Raw genomic sequence first — 22,032 nt, 5'->3', positions numbered from 1 at the left:
TTGAACCTCAAACAGCACTTCGGGATCTTGGATAAGAAAGGAGGAAAAATAAGTATTTTCTCAGGATCAAGATTGGTCAAGAAGAGTAGAAGGCAAGTGAGAGGAGGAAGGAGAGGAGGCACTTTCCCCAAGTCTCTTGTTCACCTACTACTTTTGATCTTTTAGGAGCCTTCTGCCTATGCTCTGTAGTGATTGCACACTGATAGTATTGATAGTTTCTGTGTTTTGGTCTTAGAGCTTTTGGTCCTTTCACTCTCTGTCAGTGCATTTCTGCCCTACATGAAGGCCATATACAACTTGCCTATATCATAAACCCTTTTGGGGACTAGTTAAACTAGGTCATCCTTTGTGGCCCCTGGGAAAACTGCAAGAATAGAAGTATTTCCAAGCATTCATGTGTGTGTGTATGTTGGTAGTACAGCCCAAATCTTGCAAGAACCTTCTTCCAATTACACTCCCCTCCATGTACGAACCCTGTGTTGGAGTGGGGGTGGGGCAGGAAGGAGATAAAACCCTGTGGCAATAACCAAGCTGCTAAATTGCTGAGCTGGTTTTAATTGAAGTGTGAGTAGGAGGTTTTAAGGCAGGTAGACAACATCCTGTTGTTCGGGTGCTCCTCTCTCTCTTTTGCACATCTGGCTGAACTGGGAGTCAGGTGGCTCCGGCGGCAGTGCCATCTCCCTTCTTCCATTCCACACCTCAGCCCACCCAAGAGTCCATTAGCCATGGACGCGGTGGCTGTGTATCATGGCAAAATCAGCCGGGAGACAGGGGAGAAGCTCCTTCTTGCCGCTGGTCTGGATGGCAGCTATTTGCTGAGAGATAGTGAGAGTGTGCCAGGCGTGTACTGCCTGTGTGTGCTGTGAGTATGTTGTGGTGGCTGGGTCTGGGGCTTCAAGAGGGAGGGCATGGGGCCTGCAGAGGGTGGACAGGGACAATGGGTATGGGTAGCAGGGGCAGGCAATACATGGGCCACAGGAGCTTGTCTCAGCTTCTTCTACTGCCTACCCTACAGCTACTCAGGCTTCCCCAGGGCCATGGTATACTATACTTTGCCTTAAGCTCCTCACTGGGGATTTTGCTCCCTGAAAGGACTTCTCAGTACCTTTAAGAGAAGCCTCAGGGAATGCCTTCTTGTGTTGGGGAACACAGCCTGGAATTTATCTTTGCTCTGAGAAAGAGGCAGGCTCTCAATTTCCATTTTGACCTTCAGTAGAGATCAGCAAGATAGAGCCCTGGGATGGTGGAGTGGCAAGATTTGAGGCCACCAGATCCTGACAGAAGTAAAGGATTCTCTCCAGCTCTCTTTAAATGGGTTTGGAAGTGTCACCCCAAAGGAATACCATCAAATTCAGGGAAAGGAAGAAGACTAAGAAACTGAATACATTACTTTAAGAATGCAATGCCAGTTAGAAAGGATGCTGAGAGGGGGATGTTTATGAGTAAAATTGCCTCTCTGGATCTGTTTATTTAGCTTCTTTAGAGAAGTTCTCTGTGTGTGTGTGGGTGGGACCTATTCTTGATAAAAACTAGGACAGACAAGAGTTGTAACAGACACAGAGGGAAAACACCCTTGTTATGAATCAGCTTTGCCCTTTACCTAGGCATATCTTCATCTAATGCCCCATTTTAAATCAGATGTAACTTCATTTTTGCTCCAGGGCTCAAGAGTCAGGCAGATCTGCGACCTTACTCTATGCTAGGCCAATGATAGATTTGTGACCTCAGAAAATTAACCTATCAGCCTTTTAGTTTTCTTACCCATAAAATGGATATAATGTTACTACCTACTTCATAGGATTGTGAGGATTAAATGCCATAATGCAGGTAAAAAATTTACCATGGACCTGAGACATAGTAAATGTTCAGTAAATATAAGCTATTATTATTATAGTCTTTTTTTCAGTCAATTTTTTCAGTACTCATTGAGCATTTCTAAGGAAGTACCTATCTCAATTACTTTTTATCAGCAGGATAAAAACACCCATGAAAACACCAGCTCTACACAGTAGATTCTGGACAGAAACAAAATGAGGGAAAATGTTTGGTAGTAATTTCAGTACCTATTGATGCACTGCAAGGTTTTGAAGTACCTTTTGGGTCAGTGAAGAAGGATCATACTGAGGCTGGTGACAGAAGATTTTCATTGTTTATTATTTTTTTGAATGGTCAAGCCATGTTTGTGGCAACTCTCAGGCAATTTTAAATGAATTCATTATAAAGGTTTCAAGGGAAATACACAGAAGCTATAGAATCTCTTGGGTTTAGATTTTGTTTTGCTTATATTATTGTTTTTCCCCCAAGCAGAAACTGGGAAAGGTCATTGAAAGCCAAGTAGTATTCTTAGGTCTTGTTCTTATCAGAAAAAGATGGAAGAGTGAGTAGGCCAGAAAGGGGCTCCTTTAGGGAAGCTGACAAAGGAGGGTCCCTTAACTTAGAAGTAAAAAAATAAGGTACAAAAAAAAAAAAAAGCCTAGGTGGGAGAGGGAGAGCAACAGGGGACAGATGGTAAGACATCTCTAAGGCTTCAACTAGACTGGCTTCTTTGTTGTTTCTCAAGCTTGCCACACATGCTATCCCTTTAGGGTCTTTGCATTTATTGTTCCTTCTACCTCTTCTCTCAGAGAGGACTTTCTTGACCATCCTATCAAAAATAAATGCCCTTTCCTTATCCCTCTTATACTCTATTTTCCTCAAGAACTTTAAACTATCTGACATTTGTTTGTTTATTTATTGCTGGGCTCTCCAGCTAAAATGAAATCTCCATGACAGTAGGGACATTGTCTACTGTACCAGGAACACAGTCTGGCACATAAAAGGCATTATGTGGCACATAAGAGGCACTCAATATATATTTTTGAATTAACCAATCAAAAACTGTTCTTTACTGCAAAGAGCTTCTGGTTGATATCAGGAGATCAGCGTGTGGACTCTGGGAAAGTCACTCAACTTCTTGAGTCTTGGTTTTCATATTTGTAAAATGGCAGTAAATAATGCGTGCCCTGCCTTCTGCATAAGATTGTTATTGGTAAACTATGCAGGAGACAAGGACAATTTTAGCCTTTTACCCATGTAGACCAGGATTACATAGGAATTAATTTAGGCAGGTGGGGGATTCTCAACCATTTAATTTTTCACTCAAAGTGAATCTTGCATAAATGCAGTTTTTATGACTTTCAGTTCTTCATGCAAACGTCCTTATGAAGTAGCAGAAAATAGCAAGAAAATTGGGAGTCCCCCTAGCATCTTTTGATGGGCACACTGGGGCCTCCAAGTCTTAGAGGGTGACTGCCTGACTGTGCTGCCAAGGGAAGGCACAAGGATACAGTGCCTTTTATGAGAGTTTTTCAACGTTTCTGAACCAAGGGTCCCTTTTGATGAATAGAAACCTTTCGTCCCCTCATTTTAGTACTATGCTGTAGTAACAAAATCACATTTTACTTTGAAATAAACCATGTACTCATTTTAAACCAAAATGTGTATGCTTATGATATGCCGTAGAAATAACAATGGAAATGGTGTAATATATGCATGAACAAGAAGGTATAGCTAACAAACATGCACTGGTTGTAGGGTTCACTCAGAACTCATTCTATCTCTGTTTATTCCCATTATAAAAGAAAGTTTGGTTGAACTTTAGTTTCTGTACTTTTATTGTGGAAATAACACATTGCATATGCCTTTGAACTGTACAATATACTTTCAAACTATGCTTGCTCTTTCTCCAGTTCTGAACCCCTAGTTATGACTTTTAGGTATAGCCTTTTCTTCTGTTCAGTTTTAGAAAACTGAATCTCATAAAGTACTAAAAAAGTTTTCCATTTATTAGATTGCTCACCTTCATTTAAAGTGAAAAGTCATTCTTTATTTTCAGTAAATAAATCTAAATTTTTGTAAAATAAGTCTATTAAAAATAGTTCCTAATATCTTCATATTATAGAAAATTCAGAAAATTTAGATAAAAATAAGGGGGAAACCATCTATAGTTTATAACCTGTAGACAATTATTATTAAAAAATTAAGTGGATTTTCTTCTACATTTCATTTTTAAAAATGCTTTATAAACACACATATGCTGTTACAATGTTATAGTCTGATGTATTTTTCACTTAACATGAAAAAAACTCCATTTATACATAATGCTCTTATGAATGATTTTCAAACATTATTTTTAATAGCTGCATGATAGTACAGCCTGTGGATGTATCATATTTTCCTCAGTCATCCATTTTTAGACAGTTGAATAAGTTCATTTTGTGCTATTATAAATTTCATTATAATTCATATTTTAGTCCATAAAGGTTTCCTTGTGATTACTTCTTTAAAATGAATTTTAAAGATGTGCAATTTCTAGGTCAGAAAACATAAATAGCTTAGGATTCTTGAAATATACATGATCGCTAAATTTTTTATCCTAAATGGTTCTTCCAATTTATATATATGCTCACAGTAATGCATGAGAATGTCTGTTTCACTGCACCCTCCCTAGAAATGGGTATTCTTGCTAAAAAATTCTTCTTGAAATTTAGTGTCTCACTGTTTCATATTTCCTTGATTAGCGATTGAATGTCTTTTATATGGGTGGTAAACTGTTGTATTTTCTCATTCATAAATTGGCTCTTTGTGTACTTTGCCCATTTAACCATTTGAATCTTAATGTTTTTCTTAACATATTATGGGTTTTTATATACTAATCCTTGATCTGTTGCAAGTATCTTTTCTCAGTTTTTTGTTTGCCAAGGCATTTCGGTGACACAAAAAAAATGACCATTTTTAGTAGTCAAATCTGTCGCTCATTTTCTTTGTGTTTGATTTCTTCTTTTGCTTCCTAGCTTAGAAAGTTCTTTCTCCTCCAGTGATGTCATAAAACTTCACTTCAGTTTTTGTTTTAAATTTATGGTTTGGTTAGTTTACATTTAACTCTTTGATTTCATTTGGAATTTTATTTTAATAAGGAGAAAGGATCTAATTTGCTTTTGTTTTGAAGTAGCTAACAACTGTCCCAATATAAATTATATTCCCCATTCCCCATTAATTAATTAGCCTCTTTTACATATATTAAATTCTTACATATAATAGTTATTGTTTTGCAACTATCTGTTTGGTTCAATTGATCTATTTATTCTTGTTTACCAGCACTATAGTATTGTTGGGGCAGAAAAATAAATTTTCCTTCTACCCTTGTAAATTCTTCTGGCTGGACTAATGATCAAATTAACATGAGACAAATTAACAGGAGAAAATGACCAAATTTATTACATGTGTACATATGGGATTCCATAAGAATATGAGATCTGAGGAAAACCTGTGTAGTTGAGGTTTATATGCCATTTTGGACTAAGAAGAGGGAAGCAGGGGTCTGAGACTTCAAAGGGAAAGTAGGCAATTCACAGGTAGATGAGAAAAAGCAAAGGTATGGTAAACAAATTCTTGCTTGGCCATCTAGAAACAATGGGATACAGAGGGGAACCCTACAAACAAACTTGCTTGGATCCTCCTTGTCTGCCACACTTAATTCATATGTAATAAGGTGAATATGCTAAGGTTCCTTTCCTGGAGCAGGTTTTCCTATCTGAATTCCCTTATGCAGGTAAGGGGGAGGTTAAAAAAAAAAAAAACTCTTCATGAGTTTGCTGGGTTTTAATTTCAGCTCAAAATAATCTGCATACCAGTGTGGCACATTCTGGGAAGACTCATTCTGGACCCCTACAGTATTATAGTATTTTAATACATTTAAAAAAATTATTTGCTATTCTTATCTGTTGGTTCTTAAAGATGAAATCTAGAATAATTTTGTTAAATGTTAAAAATCCCATCAGGATTACATTAAACTAATAAATTAAGGAGGAACTGTCATCTTTAAAGAATTTAGTTTTCCTATCCAAAAACTTGATATGTCTCTCTGTGAGTTTTTTCATTTACATCCATCAATAAAGTTTTGTAGTTTTCTTCCTGTAGGCCTTGCACATTTTTGTTAAATTTATTTCTAGTTATCATGTGTATGAATGTGTCAATTTTTTTGTTCCTACCATAAATGTAATTTTTTTCACTCTATTTTCTGCTGCATAGGAAAGCTATTGACTTTATGCATTTTTCTTGTATTCATCCAGTGTACTAAATGCTCTTATTAATGCAATTAGTTTTTATTCGATTTTATTCTTCTTAGTTTTCAAGCTATATCAAGTTTCTTTTCACTAAGATACATATGAGCTCTAATATTTCTTCTCTTCTCACCTTCAATGTAGATAACCATTGGGAAAGTCCTAAATACCCATTGGATAGTTTGATGGTAATAAGAGAAAAACTAATTGAAAACATTTAAAATAATTAGTTTGAAGAAATAGTTTATTTCCATAATTAACATCCTTCTGTACTTATCTGCCTTTGTTTGCTACTTACCTGATAGAAAGAAGAAATCCTACTATATTTTTTAGCTTCAAGGACACATAATGAAGTCATTTGACATATATGTCTTTAGATAAAATGATAATTATTTTCTGTCCTTTAAAATTTGAAGGATGACTGAGCATAAAGTCTTAAACAATTTAGCTGGAAAAAATGAGGGAAATAGCGACAAAAAATAAAATTCCAGGTTATCAGTTGTGACAGAGGGGAGCAGTGTGGCAAAGAACTCAAAAGAATGAGAAATTATAACTTACAGTTTTTAAATACAACTGGGTATGTGCTTTGGTGTTGCCACCAGAATTATTTTGGATTACGTGGGTACAATCCATTAATGCCAGAACAAGCCTGAAGGCCAGTGTAGGATTAAATTTGCAACATATAAACTGCCAAATGGACAATTCACAGGCCAGTAAATCAAGTGCCGACTCTGGTTGACAATGTAAAATTGAAGTTGCAAAATAAGTCTGAGGATTTCATTTAGCTTAAGGAAAGAAGATGTCTGACCTCTTTTGGGCTCTCCCCACCTGGCCTCTTGGATTCACCTTAAGACCAATTTGTTAATTCATTCACGCTCATATAATAGAGAACCCAGATCCTCCAGCCAGATTCTCTAAGTATACATCCCGTTTCTGGACCTTAACTAGCTATTTTACCTTGGGCAAGTTTCTTAACCTTTCTGTGTCTCTGGGTCCTTGTCTATGAAAAGGGGTTGGGGATAATAATAGTATTTACCTCATAGAGTTGTTAATGTGGATCATTGCATGAGTTAATATTTATGAAGTTAACATGTAGTAGGTATTTGTTGGTATAAATAAAAAATCTATAAATAATTGCAATATGAAGTTAGACCATCATAGGAGTACATATATAAAACATTATGTGACAGTTCAGGAGAAAAGACTGTATTTATTATCATGATTCATCGAAACTGGTATTACACAGTTTTACCATCAGACCTGAAGCTGAATGACTTTTGATGATTCTGAAAATTCAAATTCACTCTGAAAGAATGAAGATTGGGTCATAGGAAATTCAGAAAAAACTTGAATCAGAGTATAGTCTCAATAATGATGGCTTTGTATAGGATACCCTTCCTCTGGATATGAAAGTTCTGTAATATTTGTTAAAAATTTATTCATATTATAATTGTGTCTTGAATTTTGTATATAGCATTAGTTTGTATAGACATAGACAACATGGGTACTAGCTTGCTTTTTTGCAGTGTCATGAAGTCAAATGTTGCTAACCATTTTCTTTTGTGTAGTTCTTGAAGTGGTATAAAGAAGGAATCGATATAGTTTTGTCTGTTCTAAACCAAGATCTGTCTCCAACACTGACCACTTGAGAAAATAAGAAATAAGTCAAGTTAATTTCTTCTTGTCCATTTCTAACCAGGACATGTTTTTAAGGGTTAGGGACTACTTTGAGAGAAGAAAGGGCGAATTTTAATATCAGCAGGGATTGAATCAAAACATGCTTTGTAACCACTAAAATGCAAAATATTACTTAAGAAAATTAATTAATGGCAACAACAAAAATCTCTACTATTTTCCACCAATTATTCATTTTCTAGATTTTTTCATGATAAATTTTAAATTCCAGGCTAATTAACACGTCTAACAAAATGATGGAGAAAGAAAGTTAAAATTACACTACATTCTTGGTTTCTTTGTATTAATGGAAGAAGTCACAGGAAAGATAATCCTAAAAGACATTATTTTTAAAGTTTTTAAAAATAAATATTTGTGTGATTTGTGATTTGCATAAGCTATATTTATAAAACTCCAAATAGTAATTTTACGTCTTTTAAAAAAAATGTTATTAGTCACTTATATAACTTTATAGGGAAAATTAATATGCAAGGATTCATTTATATTAGTTTAAATTTACTTTAAGTTTATGTACATACAGGGACAGACAGTTTTGAACAGATGTTATCAGAACGGCATCTCCTTATGTCTACTTTTTCACGTATCGTCATTTTATATCAACATGGTCCATGTGCTTAAAGATTTTTTTTTTAAATATAGGACTCTAATATCTTTGAATTTTGGTATAATTTTGAAGCATTCTTTCTGCCACCATTTCCTTATTTTGAGTAACATTCCTTATTTAGGAATACTTAGGTTAATACTATTTTTTTACTATTAAAATAAAACTACTATGAAAATCTTTGTGAAATTGCTTTTGCCTTTTGATTCCTTGGAGTGTATGAAGGATGACAAACAAGGTCATTAGAACAAAAATATGTGTGATTTTATAGCTCTTTCTATAACTTTCCAATTTATTTGCCAGAACAGTGATTTTTTTAATGGACAGGGAGAGAGTATGTGTAGTTTGAAAAACAACATATTCAATATTTGGGCTGAATTTTATGTTATAAAGTTATTGTTTCATAATAAAAGCTACAGAAAACAAAACTATGAAATCTTGTTGAGGAAGAGAGAGTAAATGCTTTAGAAGCACTGCTCTACGAAGACTGAAACAATTGAAAAAGCTTTAGCTTATGTTTATTAAAATTATTGGGTGACATTGATTAATAAAATAAAATAAGTTTCAAGTGTACAATTCAACAGGGTGTCATATTCATATTGCATTGTGTGTTCACCACCCAAAGTTAGATTTTGTCACAAATATTTAAATAAAATTGCATTCTTAAAGCATAGACTGAGTGACTCTGGGGATGATGACACAGAAATGCCCTGGACGAGTGAAAGAAGCCAGCTTAAATTTGGAGACATTTTCATCAATGTTCTCAATGAAATGTAGGTATTTTCTTTGCATTTTGATCACTTTCATGTTCTTAGAGATCCCCTAGTGATCTTGTTAAAATGCAGGTTAGGATCCACTAGGTCTGCGGTAGGACTTAAGATTCTTCATTTCTAACAAGCACCCAGGTGATGCTGATGTTATTGCCCTGGGAACATAATTTGAATTGTACTGTTTTAGATCTCTTCCATCCATGAGATATGACAGCAAGAGTTGATTGTGGGGGGATCCTTCCTTGGTCTGTTACTTCAGCGACTTAAAGTGGAAGAGATGAACTGCTGGCTTATCTGAGGGCTGAAATAATTTTTGCTTATTCAGAAATTTGAGAGGTTTGGAATAGGAAATTATTAATATTAGATGGGTAATCACAAGAAATTTTATGTTTCACTGACTCCAGGTTGTTCAGAGACTGAAGGAAGTAAGGACTTTTGAAGTGGTACTCACTGCTTAACTGAAAGTGAGATAAAATCAGAATCGTTAGGAAACAATTTTCAAAACAGACTCATTTATTTTGACTAAATGAGGCTAGATGCTAGTAAGGAGATAAATTCATTGTATTTTCTTTAGAGACTCACTGTTTTAGAAAGTGGAAAACCAGTTACTTAGAATTTTGCTTGCACTGTTGCTGAGATTTTAAATAATGCTTTTCTATATCACCTCAGTGGTATCGAATTATTGCCATTAATCGCTTCTATCTCCATTTTACTATGTGACTTTAGGAAAATCATTTCAATCCTTACTTTTCAAGTTCCCATGGTGGAAAATGGAAATCAAATCTCTTGCCTTATTCCCTGTAGAGTTATTACTGAAATCAGTGGCCTGTGAAGTAGATTTCAGTTGCTTAAAAAAAGACTTTAACAATGTAATATTTTATATTTATTTAACACATTAACATATGCATACCTCATCTTATTTTATATGTGATCTAAATATTTTGGCAAACATTCATAACAAAAATGAAACATTTCCTGTAATCACACCAGCAATTAAATTAATCTTTTTTTTTTTTTTGGTTTCACAAATTGAATGAATCTGATTAGAGTGTTTAAGATATATATATTTTTTGTCTTTTAGGTAATCAGTACTGATGGTTATTTATTACATATACAGTAATTTAATCCACATATGTAAATTTAGTTTTAAAGGGGGATAATAGTAAATGAGGTCAGTTACTCAAGGACGATCCTTTGTTTGGGATGCCTTAGACTCATCTGTTCTTTTAAGTTTAAACACATTTATTTTTACCTGAGTTTAGCATGTATTCTAACCAAAGACCTATATTGGCCCAAATGTGTACCTAAGAATAACAATCAGAAAATGTCCTAAATAAAACTCTGTTAATCCAGATTCAAATTCATAATTTGAAATAACTCAGAATAAAGTTTGTCTTGCTTTTCTATGAAGTAAAAATTTATTGGGAAAATTAAGTAGCATTACCACATATACTAAAATGTAATAAATAATCTACATCTATTACAGTGGGGGAATCAAGAGCTGGGAATCCAGAGTCAAATAGGCCTGATTCAAATTCATCTTTGCTGCTTGAATTCTAGTGTGGCTTTGGTTACTTACTTTCTCAAAGTCTCAGTTTCCTTATTTATAAAAATGAATTTCATGATATAAAGCTCATATGACTATTTTGGGGTCCAAAAGAGATAATGCATCTGCTATGGACTAAATCATATCCTCGTAAAATTCATATGTTGAAGCCCTAACTCCCAATGTGACTGTATTTAAAGATAGGGCCTTTAGGAGGTAATTAAGGTTAAATTAGGTCATAAGGGTGGGTCCCTAATCCAAAAGGATGGGTGGTCTTATAAGAAGATGAAAAGAGATTTCTCTCCATGCATGCACACAAAGAAGAGGTCATATGAACACACAGCAAGAAGGTGGGAGTTTACAAGTCAAGAAAGGAGGCCTCAAAATGAGACTTACGTTGCTGGCACCTTGATCTTGGACTCCCATCCTCCAGAAGTGTGAGAAAATAAATGTCTTTTGTTTAAGCCACCCAGTCTATGGCATTTTGCTATGGCAGCCTGAGCAGACTAATACTGATTTTGGTATTAAGAAATACTGTGCTGCTGTAACAAACACCTAAAAATGTAGAAATGGCTTTGGAACTAGATATTTGGTAAAAGCTAGAGGAGTTTGGAGGTCCATGCTAGGAAAAGCCTACATTGCCATGAACACAATATTGGTAGAGCTGTGAATGTTAAAGGTCGTTCTGGGGAGGTCTCAGATGCAAATAAGGAACATGTTATTGGAAACTGAAGGAAAGGCCACCCTTGTTATAAATGGCAAAGAACTTAGCTGAACTGTGTCCCAGTATTTTGTGGAAGATAGCTAAGTGTTGAAGGAACAGTTTGGCTCCTCCTGACTGCTTATAGTAAAATGCAAAGGGAGAGAGATGAATTCAAGAAAGAATTGTTAAGCAAAAAGAAACCAGACCTTAAAGATTTGGAAAATTCTCAGCCAACCCATATAGCAAAAATAAATAAATAAATAAATAAATAAATAAATGAATAAATAAATAAATAAATAAATAAATAAAGTGGAGAGAATACCAAGGGTGTGGCTAGTCAATCATTCTTTAAGGAAATTACCCTTAATGTTAACTAGCCTTCTCAGCAGAAGCTAAGAATAGAGTCAGGACCAAAGCATCAGAGACACTGTCAGTCTGAACCAAAGGGAACAGGATAGGACGATAGAGAAATTTGGCTGCAGACATGCTTTATCTTTCAAGAAAAGGGAGGAATGACCCTGAAGGTGATTCACAGATCATCAGGGATGCCACTCCCACCACAGGACCAGCGTGCACAGGCCCAGGGGGCAAGTTTGCCTCAACCAAGGTTTCAAAGGTGGTATCAGAGCCCAACAGAGCTGAGTAGGTGAGGCCACCCTCCCCAGAGAAGTGAGAATAAGAGTGCCACCCAATGTGCCTGGAGAGTGGAGCATCAATCCAAAAAAGATTAATGCTCAAGCATTAAGATCTAATGGAATTGGCCTTATGAGGTTTTGCACTTGCTTGGGAATTGTCACTCCTGTTTTCCTTCCTATGTCTCCCTTTGGAATGGATATGTCTGTCTTCTGCCTGTCCCATCATTGTATTTTGGAAGCACACAACTTGTCTGGTTTCATGGGTGCCATCATCTAACAAATTTGTTAGATGATGTTTAGATGAAACTTTGGACTTTAGAATTTAGAGTTGTTGCTGGAATGAGTTAAGACTTTGGAGGCTGTTAGAATGGAATGAATTTTGCATGTGGATGTATTTTGTCTGTGAGAAGAATGTGAATTTTAGAGCAACAGTGGTATAATGCTATGGACTAAACCATGCCCGCCCCCACTCCACCACCAAATTCATATGTTGAAGCCTAACACCCAATGTGGCAACATTTGGAGATAGGTCTTTAGTACGTATTTAAGATTAAATGAGGTCATAATAGTTGGGCCCTAAACCAATAAGATCGGTGGCCTTATAAGAAATAGAAGAAAAAGAGAGAGATCTTTCTCCATGCACACATACAAAAAAGAGGTCATGTGAGCACACAGCAAGAAGGCCAAGAGAAGAGGCCTCAGAATAAAATTTATGTTGCTTGCACCTTGATCTTGGACTTCCAGCCTTCAGAACTCTGAGAAAATAAATTTCTTTTATTTAAGCCACTCAGTCTATGGTATTTTGCTATGGCAGCCTGAGAAAACTAATACAGCATATAAAACTCTTGGTATATAATAGAAACCAACTATGTAGATATACACTATGCGTACAGACTGAGTAATGAGGGAGAATGCTTACTCCATCTGAAAAGACAAGCTCTTTTCAAGTACCTTATCAAGACTCCTTTTTAATCCAAATTGCTATTACTACTATTTTATGATACATTATGAAGTAACATAGTAGTAATATAGAAATATAGTATTATATTTATAATTAATATTTTATAATTATTATAATTATTTATAATAATAATTATTATAATTATTACTATTATTTGAAGTGGACCTGGTAGTACTTTATCCCAGTGAAATGTTTTCACCTATACATACTTAAGCTCTATACGTACTTACCAATAAGACTATATTTTGTTAAATCTATTTGATAATTTATGATTTTTACCAGTTACAACAGATCTGTAGCTTCTTTCTGTCCAAACTTTCAACTAGACAAATCTTTAGGAGTGTGAGCTCCCACATTAAAAAAAATAGACAAAGATAAAGAAGGCTTACTGGAAACTGTGATTAGCCAGATATAACATGCAAGGAAGTTAGATTCTCTAGGCTTTTCTTCTTATGAATGTCATGGTATCATATATATGTGTCCCAGTATGTGTAACATTTATATGTAATAGTTAAGCTCAAATTTTGAGCATCCATTGTTCTTTTGGAATTTTTCAGTAATGGAGTTTATTCTTTCACAGGTATCAAGGTTACATTTATACATACCGAGTGTCCCAGACAGAAACAGGTTCTTGGAGTGCTGAGGTATAGCTCTTTTATTTATTCTTACTTCTGTGGGTATCATGGAGATGTTTGAAATTTAGGCTGGTTTTATAAAAGAGCTGTCAAATCCTACATTCTCAAATATTCATCAGATTCAAATCACTAGAGTTCCAATCTAAAATTGTTCATGGATCATTAAAAAGTCTTTAGAGAATTTTGGTTCCAGTTCTGTTCAACCACCATTGTATGGAGTGGTTTTGCTTTAGAGAAAAGATTTTAAAAGGTTGAAGAATTGTGTCAACCATTTAGCGCCTATGCAAAATTTTAGAAAGCATATTAAAAAATGTATAAAATAATTAAATCAGCAATTATTTAGCAAATGATAATAATATGAGTGTTAGTGCTATGGAGGATTAAACAACATGACTCTTGTTTTCTAAAAGCTTATAATACCCTTGGGGAGATACAGCATGAAGAAACAGCAAACCTGTGCTTTGCTTTCCGGTAGATCTAGGTTCCAAGTCAGGTTCCCCATCCTCCCTGAGAGGTCTATGACCTTGTGCAGGTTACTTGACTTTTCTTTGAACCAGTTTCTTCATCTGTAGAATGAGCCTGAAAATAATCCCTTACTTATAGGGCTCATTTTGAAGATTAAATGAGTTAATGCATGTAAAGAAATCTTTTAGCCACAGGCCCTCCTACATAGTAAGCCATCAAAATGTGAACTTGCCCAAATTGCTAACACTATGATTGTATATAGTCAAGTTCCACATTATTTACCATAGCTGTTCAAAGAAGTGAGGATTTTCCAAGTATTAGGGTAATTAGGGCTGCTCTATGTGTGTGGAGGCAGGACTCTCAGCTGAGCCATCTGGGAAGGGCATAGTGAGGTGGAAAAGAGATAGAGGAAACATTGCAGTGGTTTTAAAGCTATGCTCTGCAAAATTCTAAGGTTCTTCTATCTGGGTGACTTGGAGTTGCCTGGGGGATTGCAGAAACAAAGAAGGTCATAAGTGGGTATGTTTTTGAGTCTGCAATTTGTCTTCAATTTGAGCAGTTCCTTTTTATTTTATCAACTGGAGCTCTGAGTAAGATTTCATTAGAAAAATGGGTCCTTATGGCTTTGGAAACATTTGAAAGCACTGTACTATTTCAAGAAATGCCTGTAGAATGAATCTATTTCCATGTGTGAGGGTAGTATATATTACCAATGTAGAGGTCTTTGCAGCTGAAATTTTTGCCCTCAAATGCTTTCTCTGATTTCTGACTTTAAAACATTCTATCTTTATAATGAGAGCACTTCATTGAGCTGTTTGAAACTAAATGCTAATATCTACCTCTGTTAATAACTCAACCAATCTATGCATTTAAGAAACTCTAAAGCCTAGGCTTAAAAAAAAATTAAAACAGCTCTAACTTTTACAAATTCATCAGTAATCTAGAATGCACAAGTTGCAGATCAAAAATGTTTTGAACTGCTGAGATGAATTAGGGCAAGTTTCCAAACACATTGTTGCTTTTTACTAGAATAATTAATACTACAATACTAATTAAAGGAAAAGCAATACCATTTCTGATCAAAACTATTTATACTGTTTATTTTTTAAAATTCTCTGCATCACTGCAGAGATGATTAAATAAAAAATTAAATTTCATTTATTATGAAGAATAGTTGTATATGACATATATACATATATTTGTATATAATTTGACCAGAAATAGCTCTTCTCCCTAGAGCAGTAGCCTTCAGCTGCTGAAGAATATTCTTTATGGAAAGGATCTTAAATTATTGGAATTTGGCTAACTTTGTCTTTAAATTTGTTTTCTTCCATTTCAAGTATAACATCATATGCGGATTGTTACATGCTTATTATGATCATGTTAAGGAAGAAAAGACCTATTGAACATAAATACTCTCTCATTCTGTTGTCTGGTCTGACCGTGTTTATATAATAATATTATAATTCTCTGTACCAAGATAGCAGAAGATTGGTATGTTTTCTCCAAAGGGAAAAGTGTTTTTAAAAAAATTCTTTAGATTTATTTTTGAAATGCTATTGCAATTTTTTCTATCTGCTAAATTTGCCTTCTTAGTTATATTTTTGCTAAGGTGAATATTAAACTAGTGTGTATTCTCAGAGCTCATATCACCTGACTGGAAGACATTTCTCTAGAGCATATCAAAGACCAACTGTGATCCAAAACATGGATCCATACAGAACAAAGAAATGAAAATATGGGAAATATACAAACTTGAACAATAGCTGAATTCAGTGACAGGATGGAAATTGTCAGTGGTACAATTCTTGCAGTAATCGTATTTTCAAAATTGGGTAACTGGCAGATATTTACATGGCTTTCAGAACAATGCTTTAGTTTGGTACACTGCAGGGAAAACATGGTAGTAGCATTCTATGCTCTGTGCAAAGATTGTGCTAGAAATCTAAGTAAGTCTGAGATTTGTTTCAAAGAGTGGAATAAGATTGAAACCTGGATCCACTGAATTATGAAAGACAAATATTATATCAATTTCTAGTGTCAGATAGACTTTTAGGTTTTATCGTTTCCTAGTGTATTAACTTTTCTCATGTGACTCAGGCTAAAATTTTGCTAAATTTTTAATTCAGAGAATTCTACATACCATTACCTATCGTTTATTAATATTTGCATTGCCAGCAGTACATTGTAAAAACTGTACTAACTCCTGCCCCGCTGCTGACTTCAGTGCCTTTGGGCTTTTCTGGATAGTTTACCATCAGTAGATCAGTAGATGCTAAATAATTTTACTTATTAGCTTAAACAAATCACTATAAATGAAGTCAGTCATTTGCCAATGAAACATCATCCCAAATTGAAATTGCTTTTATAAATGCAGTGCTATTATTCTCCTCTGTATGGATAATCAAGAGTTAACTGCATGTAAGTCTCCATAAAAAAAGGTGCTTCTGTTGATAAATGATTTTACAAGCCACAAGAACAGCTAAAGAGATGTGTGGTTTGAAATCTTTTCACACTGGGGAAGTGTATAGTTTCTCTTCTGGTTGGTGACTCTAACTTCACTAGAATCTCTTTGGTCTAGACCTGATCTGAAAGACAAGAGACTAAGTCCTGGGATCTAGAACCACTTCTGCCTCTGATCATCTGTGAGACCTTGGGCAAGCTGAACTATCTCTTTGTATTTTTATTTTTTCACCTGTCAAATGGGAATAGAATAACCAAATCAACTAATAACTGCCAATCTCTGAGGAACTAGTAGGGGCAAGAGATGAAAAAGTCCTTTGAAAATGAAAAAGTACTGTAAGGAAGATATAAGGGGGTATTTTGTACCTATAACCTGCCTTTGCAATTTGGAGCTTCTATCTTGGAGCCAACGAACTGTTTGGACCCCTGTAAGAATGGCCATGTTATTTTGGGTGAGATCGAGTTCTGGGAAGATGTTTTGACCATAGAGGTGGAGCTGAATGTGAGAGTGTTCTACACCTACTGACACTTCTAGCTGTGGACACTAATTTAACTCTCAAAAGAACTTTTCCAGTGCTTTCAATGAAAAATTACCTTAAGGTAAGAAATGCCCAAGAGTTACTATAGACAGTGTACTATCTTCAGCTGTTAGTCTAGTTGGCAGAAGTCTGCATGCCAGCCTTCATATTTTCTTATTAAATGCTAACAAACAGCTCTCACCTAAAAAATCTTCCAGATGAAATAGCTGAAAAATGGCTTTCTAAAAAAACAAAAACAAAAACAAACAAACAAACAAACAAAAAACCCAACAAAAAAACCTAGTCATCATTCAATTGCTTATAGCAATACTATTTTATTTCATGTAAAATGACAGTTTTGAGTTAATGTCGAAAGTTTGGCTCTTAAGCTTTTGCAGGAAATTGTTGATTTCAAGTTGTTTCTTTGCAAGAAAATTGATGTCAGGAAAAGAATACATTTTAACAGTAACCTGGAAATAATGATCCCTTCAAAAACAAACAAATAAATAAAGGTGACATTATATAGTCTTTCATTTTTGTGTCATAGACAAAACTTTGTCACAAGTGAAGTGTTGACAGAGAGGGTAATTTGGGGGAGGATATAGAAGTTTCCCAAGGAGGAAAAAATTTAATGTGAAGGATGAGGCAGGACATATTGTGAGGTGAATGTATAAGGACTAACTAACCATGCATTGTATGTATCATAACAGTCGTGTAGCATTTTACACTGTGGGATGATGACAGGGAGGATGTGTTGTTTTTTTGGTTTGTTTTGCTTTTTGTTTGTTTTGTTTTTGGTTCTTAAGGCTTTCTATTAATGACCCGTAGGATCTATGTTTTTCTTGTGTTTAATTGTATCTTCTCTGCTGGTGAATTCATTGTGGGTAATTGCCTGTATACCCTTAGAGGTTCAGGATATATGATAGGTAGCAGGTAGAAAGGGCAAGGCAATGAGCAAAACCTTGTACAAACTGATACCACCCTTGGGAGAACTGAAATGACAGCTCATTAGCTCCTCTTACAGGGAAATTTAGCCAACTGAAAAAACAACATTCCAGAAGAATGTTGTTTTTTTAATTCCTTATGTTTTCAAATATTTGAATAAATTACACAAATGTTACTTCTCTAAGCATTCCTCATATATTTTGTAGGCCTTTTTGTATCATTATGAGGTAGGTGAATAATTTGCTTGGCCTTTTATTTTTCAGACAGCACCTGGGGTACATAAACGATTTTTCCGGAAAATAAAAAATCTCATTTCAGCATTTCAGAAACCAGATCAAGGTATTGTAATACCTCTGCAGTATCCAGTTGAGAAGTCTTCAACTAGAGGTACACAAGGTATGGGTTATTCTTAATTAAAAAAATATTTTTAATTACAGTTGACATACAATATTACATTAGTTTCAGGCATACAACATAGTGATTAGACATTTATATACCTTATGATCTGATCACCATAATAAGTCTAGTAACTATCTGTCACAGCACATAGTTATAACAATATTATGGACTACATTCCTTATACTGTACATTCCATCTTTGTGACTTCTAACTGGAAGTTTGTACTTCTTAATCCCCTTCCTTTTCTGCCCAGACCCCCACCCTACTGTTAATTTTTGACAGGGTTTGGAAGCTCAACCTATTCATAAACATATAGTTATAGGAAGTTTTGTAAGAAAACTACAATGAGAAAGTAGATGTAGCCAGCAAATCAAGTGAGAGGAAGCTATTTACATGCTACGGTTTCAATATGATATACTATGAACTTTTAATAAAACTCTGCAAAAATATAAACAATTCTATGAGCCCACATTTAACCTCTCTTGCTCCATCTTGTTCTTCCCAGTCCCTTTTGTCAGTTTATAAGTACCGTTTCACTTCACTAATTCAGACACAAATAATTTGAAAAATGGGACAACTCAGAGAACACCTGAATGTCCTTTATCTTTGCTTAGTAAAATATATTTCCCCTTTAGAGATGGAAAAGCTAATGTTAAAAAAAGAAAAGAAAAAGCTATGTTAGCCTGGCCTGTGTCATCCTGATTTCTGAATTTGCAGTGCTTATATTAATGAAATTTTATTGTAGCAAAGAAATGAAATTAGTAGGCTTCATTATTTCACAGGCACAAATTATTACATTTTCCTGAGCAAAGCTGTTTTAGTGTACGTTTCAAGCTAACCACCGAATACTAGCCAATGTCTGCAGCTATCAGCTATGAATTGTTTACTCATCTATTGAGAGGGGTCAATCATTTGTTTGGAGTAAGAGAATATGCCTGAGTGAAACAATAAATATTTATGATAAAAGAAAATGTGTTGTTATATCCTTTTTTTTTTTTTTGACAGGGACCAGACTCAGGCATAAAATGACAATTAGACTCAAGTAGTAAATTAAATTAATGAATAGTTAGCTTTTATAATAGAAATGGAAATAGAACTCCAATTTACAAATTGGCTAACTGCTCTTTGTTCCATATTCCACTATCTATAATTCAGCATTACATACTAGTTGCTTGAGCTGTACTGTTGGGTTGCATCTCTGTGAGCTTTATGCAGTTGGAAATTTTACAATTATAAATTCAAGTTAACCTATAATTTTAATAGCTTATAAGTTTATCTTTTCTTGACTTTTGTTATTATTTTTCTTTAGGGAGAAGAGAAGATCCTGATGTCTTCCTGAAAGCACCATGAAGAAAAATAAAACCCCTTGTACTTTATTTTTGATAATTTAAATATATGCTAAATATTATATATTGTAGATAATACAGTTCAATGAGCTACGAATGCATTTCTAAAATAATCATAGTCCTGTAATGGAGGCATCTAGCATGATCTTAAAGCTGAAATGAACTTTGTGGATAATGAGGAGCAGGAAAACTAATTCTACAAGTTATTTTCAGTTATTATATTTACAAATGGGAAATGATTTAAAACATAATGATGCTTTATATAAGATTAATGTTAATTCTTGCTAAATATAAATAAAAACAATCCTGTTTTTCTCAAAAGCACCATTTTTAGTGAAATATTATTTGATAGCTACTGATTTTTTAAGTGTCTTGCTTGATTTTTAAAGCTGGTTCATGTCCCTCATTTTTGTAATGTGTAGTTCTGCATTAGGCATTATGCTCTCCACTAGCTATGGTGTTGTAGGCTTTTTTTGAGATTTATGAAGCTGTCCACTATGTGCTAAAACAAGTACTAGATAAAGAGTGAAGAATTTTCATTTAATTCTGAAAGCAACCTTCTTGCCTAGTGTTCTGATTTTGGAGAGTAAAATCTACAGACAATCTTGAGTTTAAAAATCTTACAATTTAAAATATGCTCTAAATGTTTATTACAGTTGATGCTATAGGATTTGAAATTATATCACAAATCCGATGAAGTGGACCTGACTTCTTTTCATTTACCTCTGTCTGCCTCTATTGTTGCTACTCCATGTAAAACTTCATTTTGAAGGGGAAGCTTCATCAGCTAAGGCTCCTCAGCTGTGGCTCAGAAGTGGCTGGTATATGAGGAGTCTCCCTATTAGATAGCCCTATAGACAATTGAAAAGCTTATGGTTACATTAATTTTTAACAATTATAAGTAATTGCAACCTAAGTGAAAGTCAAGATTTTACACAGTGATGGGAATTTGTATTTTTTTTTCACATTTTATGGTTTTATGACTCTTGCGATTTGATTATATGTCAAGTTGCTTCAGAGCTCATAGAATTCATTCACTTAATACACACACTAGGCACTGGGGTAGAGAAATAAAAATATACCTTGTCCCTGCACTCAGGCAGTTCACTGTCTAGTTGAACAAGAAAACAGTAACAATTAAAGACAAAAGAAATACTGCCATTTGCAACAACACGGATGGACCTTGAGATAATCATGCTAAGCGAAGTAGGCCAGACAGAAAAAGTTGAAAATCATATGATATCACTTATATGTGGGATATAAACCTAAAAGCAACAAATGAACAGGACAAACAAACAGAGACTCATAGACATGGACTATAGACTAGTGGTTACCAGAGGATAGGGGATGGGGGAGGAGGGGGGAGGTAAACGGGGTAAAAGAGGTCAAATATAGGGGGGTAGGGAGAGGGTGAAGTGGGTAAAGGGGATCAAATATAAGGTAGCTGAAGGAAACTGGACTTCGGGTGGTAAACACACAATAGAATATACAGATGTCAAATGATAATGTACACCTGAAAATGATATAATTGTATTAACCAATGTTACCCCAATAAACTTAATTAAAAAAAGGAAAAAAGAAAAAAAAACAATAAAAAACAAGAAAATAACAATAAAAGGTGATAAGCACATGGTAAATGAGGTTCCCAATATGTAGGTACATTTGTATTTAGAGGCATAATGAGTCAACAAAAGTGCGGTGGTCCATGGTTCAGAGGAAAAGGCTAAGTTTTATTATAAACGAATAAATTATAATTCTAGGGTGTAGGTGAGTGGTGATGAGCTTGGTTACTAATTAGTGAACTGCCAAGAGACAGAGCTACTTCTGTGTGCTGGCAAGATCTGATTTCTGAGCATTTAACATGGATGCTATGGAAGTGCAATAATGTATTGTGGGTTGTTTACCATTTCTAGAAGTAAACACATTATTTTAACTTATAAAGGAATTCAGAAAACTGACTTTCAAAATAAAATGCATATGTTTAGATACTTTTTCATTATTTGTAGTTCAGGTTTAAATTTTAATAGGTATAACTATTTTTTTACTCTAATTTGTTCATTCTGGAATAATCCTAAATATGTGAATTATGATTGCCTGTTCCTTTACTAGAGCTTTTTTTGATAAAGCCTTTTTGAATCATTAATGATCTTTCATATTTTAATAAAGTACTTGAAAGCTTATTTAACCTAATTTGTCTTAAAATATTCCTTTGAAAACATTCATAGATAGGTGCTATTCATATATTAAAT

The 22,032-nt window shown here is 34.5% G+C and overlaps 1 protein-coding gene across 1 annotated transcript; it reads left to right on the top strand.

Annotated features, from left to right (window-relative positions):
* The first annotated feature begins 562 nt into the window (after window positions 1-562).
* On the top strand, window positions 563-20,946 carry SH2D1A (SH2 domain containing 1A). Its single transcript, XM_011378221.1, has 4 exons — window positions 563-862; window positions 13,593-13,656; window positions 18,302-18,434; window positions 19,747-20,946. The coding sequence occupies exons 1-4, from the start codon at window positions 726-728 to the stop codon at window positions 19,785-19,787; spliced, it is 375 nt and encodes a 124-aa protein (XP_011376523.1). The 5' UTR covers window positions 563-725; the 3' UTR covers window positions 19,788-20,946.
* The last annotated feature ends 1,086 nt before the right edge of the window (window positions 20,947-22,032 follow it).

Source organism: Pteropus vampyrus, unplaced genomic scaffold, assembly GCF_000151845.1.
Source record: "Pteropus vampyrus isolate Shadow unplaced genomic scaffold, Pvam_2.0 Scaffold335, whole genome shotgun sequence".
Lineage (NCBI taxonomy): Eukaryota > Metazoa > Chordata > Mammalia > Chiroptera > Pteropodidae > Pteropus > Pteropus vampyrus.
The sequence above is the reverse complement of the archived record's forward strand: the minus strand, read 5'-3'. Positions and strand labels throughout refer to the sequence as shown.

What these genes read in the sequence shown, in the direction of transcription:
- SH2D1A (XM_011378221.1), top strand. Translation starts at nt 726, where the DNA reads ATGGACGCGGTGGCTGTGTATCATGGCAAAATCAGCCGGGAGACAGGG. An exon ending in GTGTACTGCCTGTGTGTGCT is followed by an intron (nt 863 to 13,592) that starts GTGAGTATGTTG and finishes ATTCTTTCACAG; the next exon opens with GTATCAAGGTTACATTTATA. An exon ending in TTCAACTAGAGGTACACAAG is followed by an intron (nt 18,435 to 19,746) that starts GTATGGGTTATT and finishes ATTTTTCTTTAG; the next exon opens with GGAGAAGAGAAGATCCTGAT.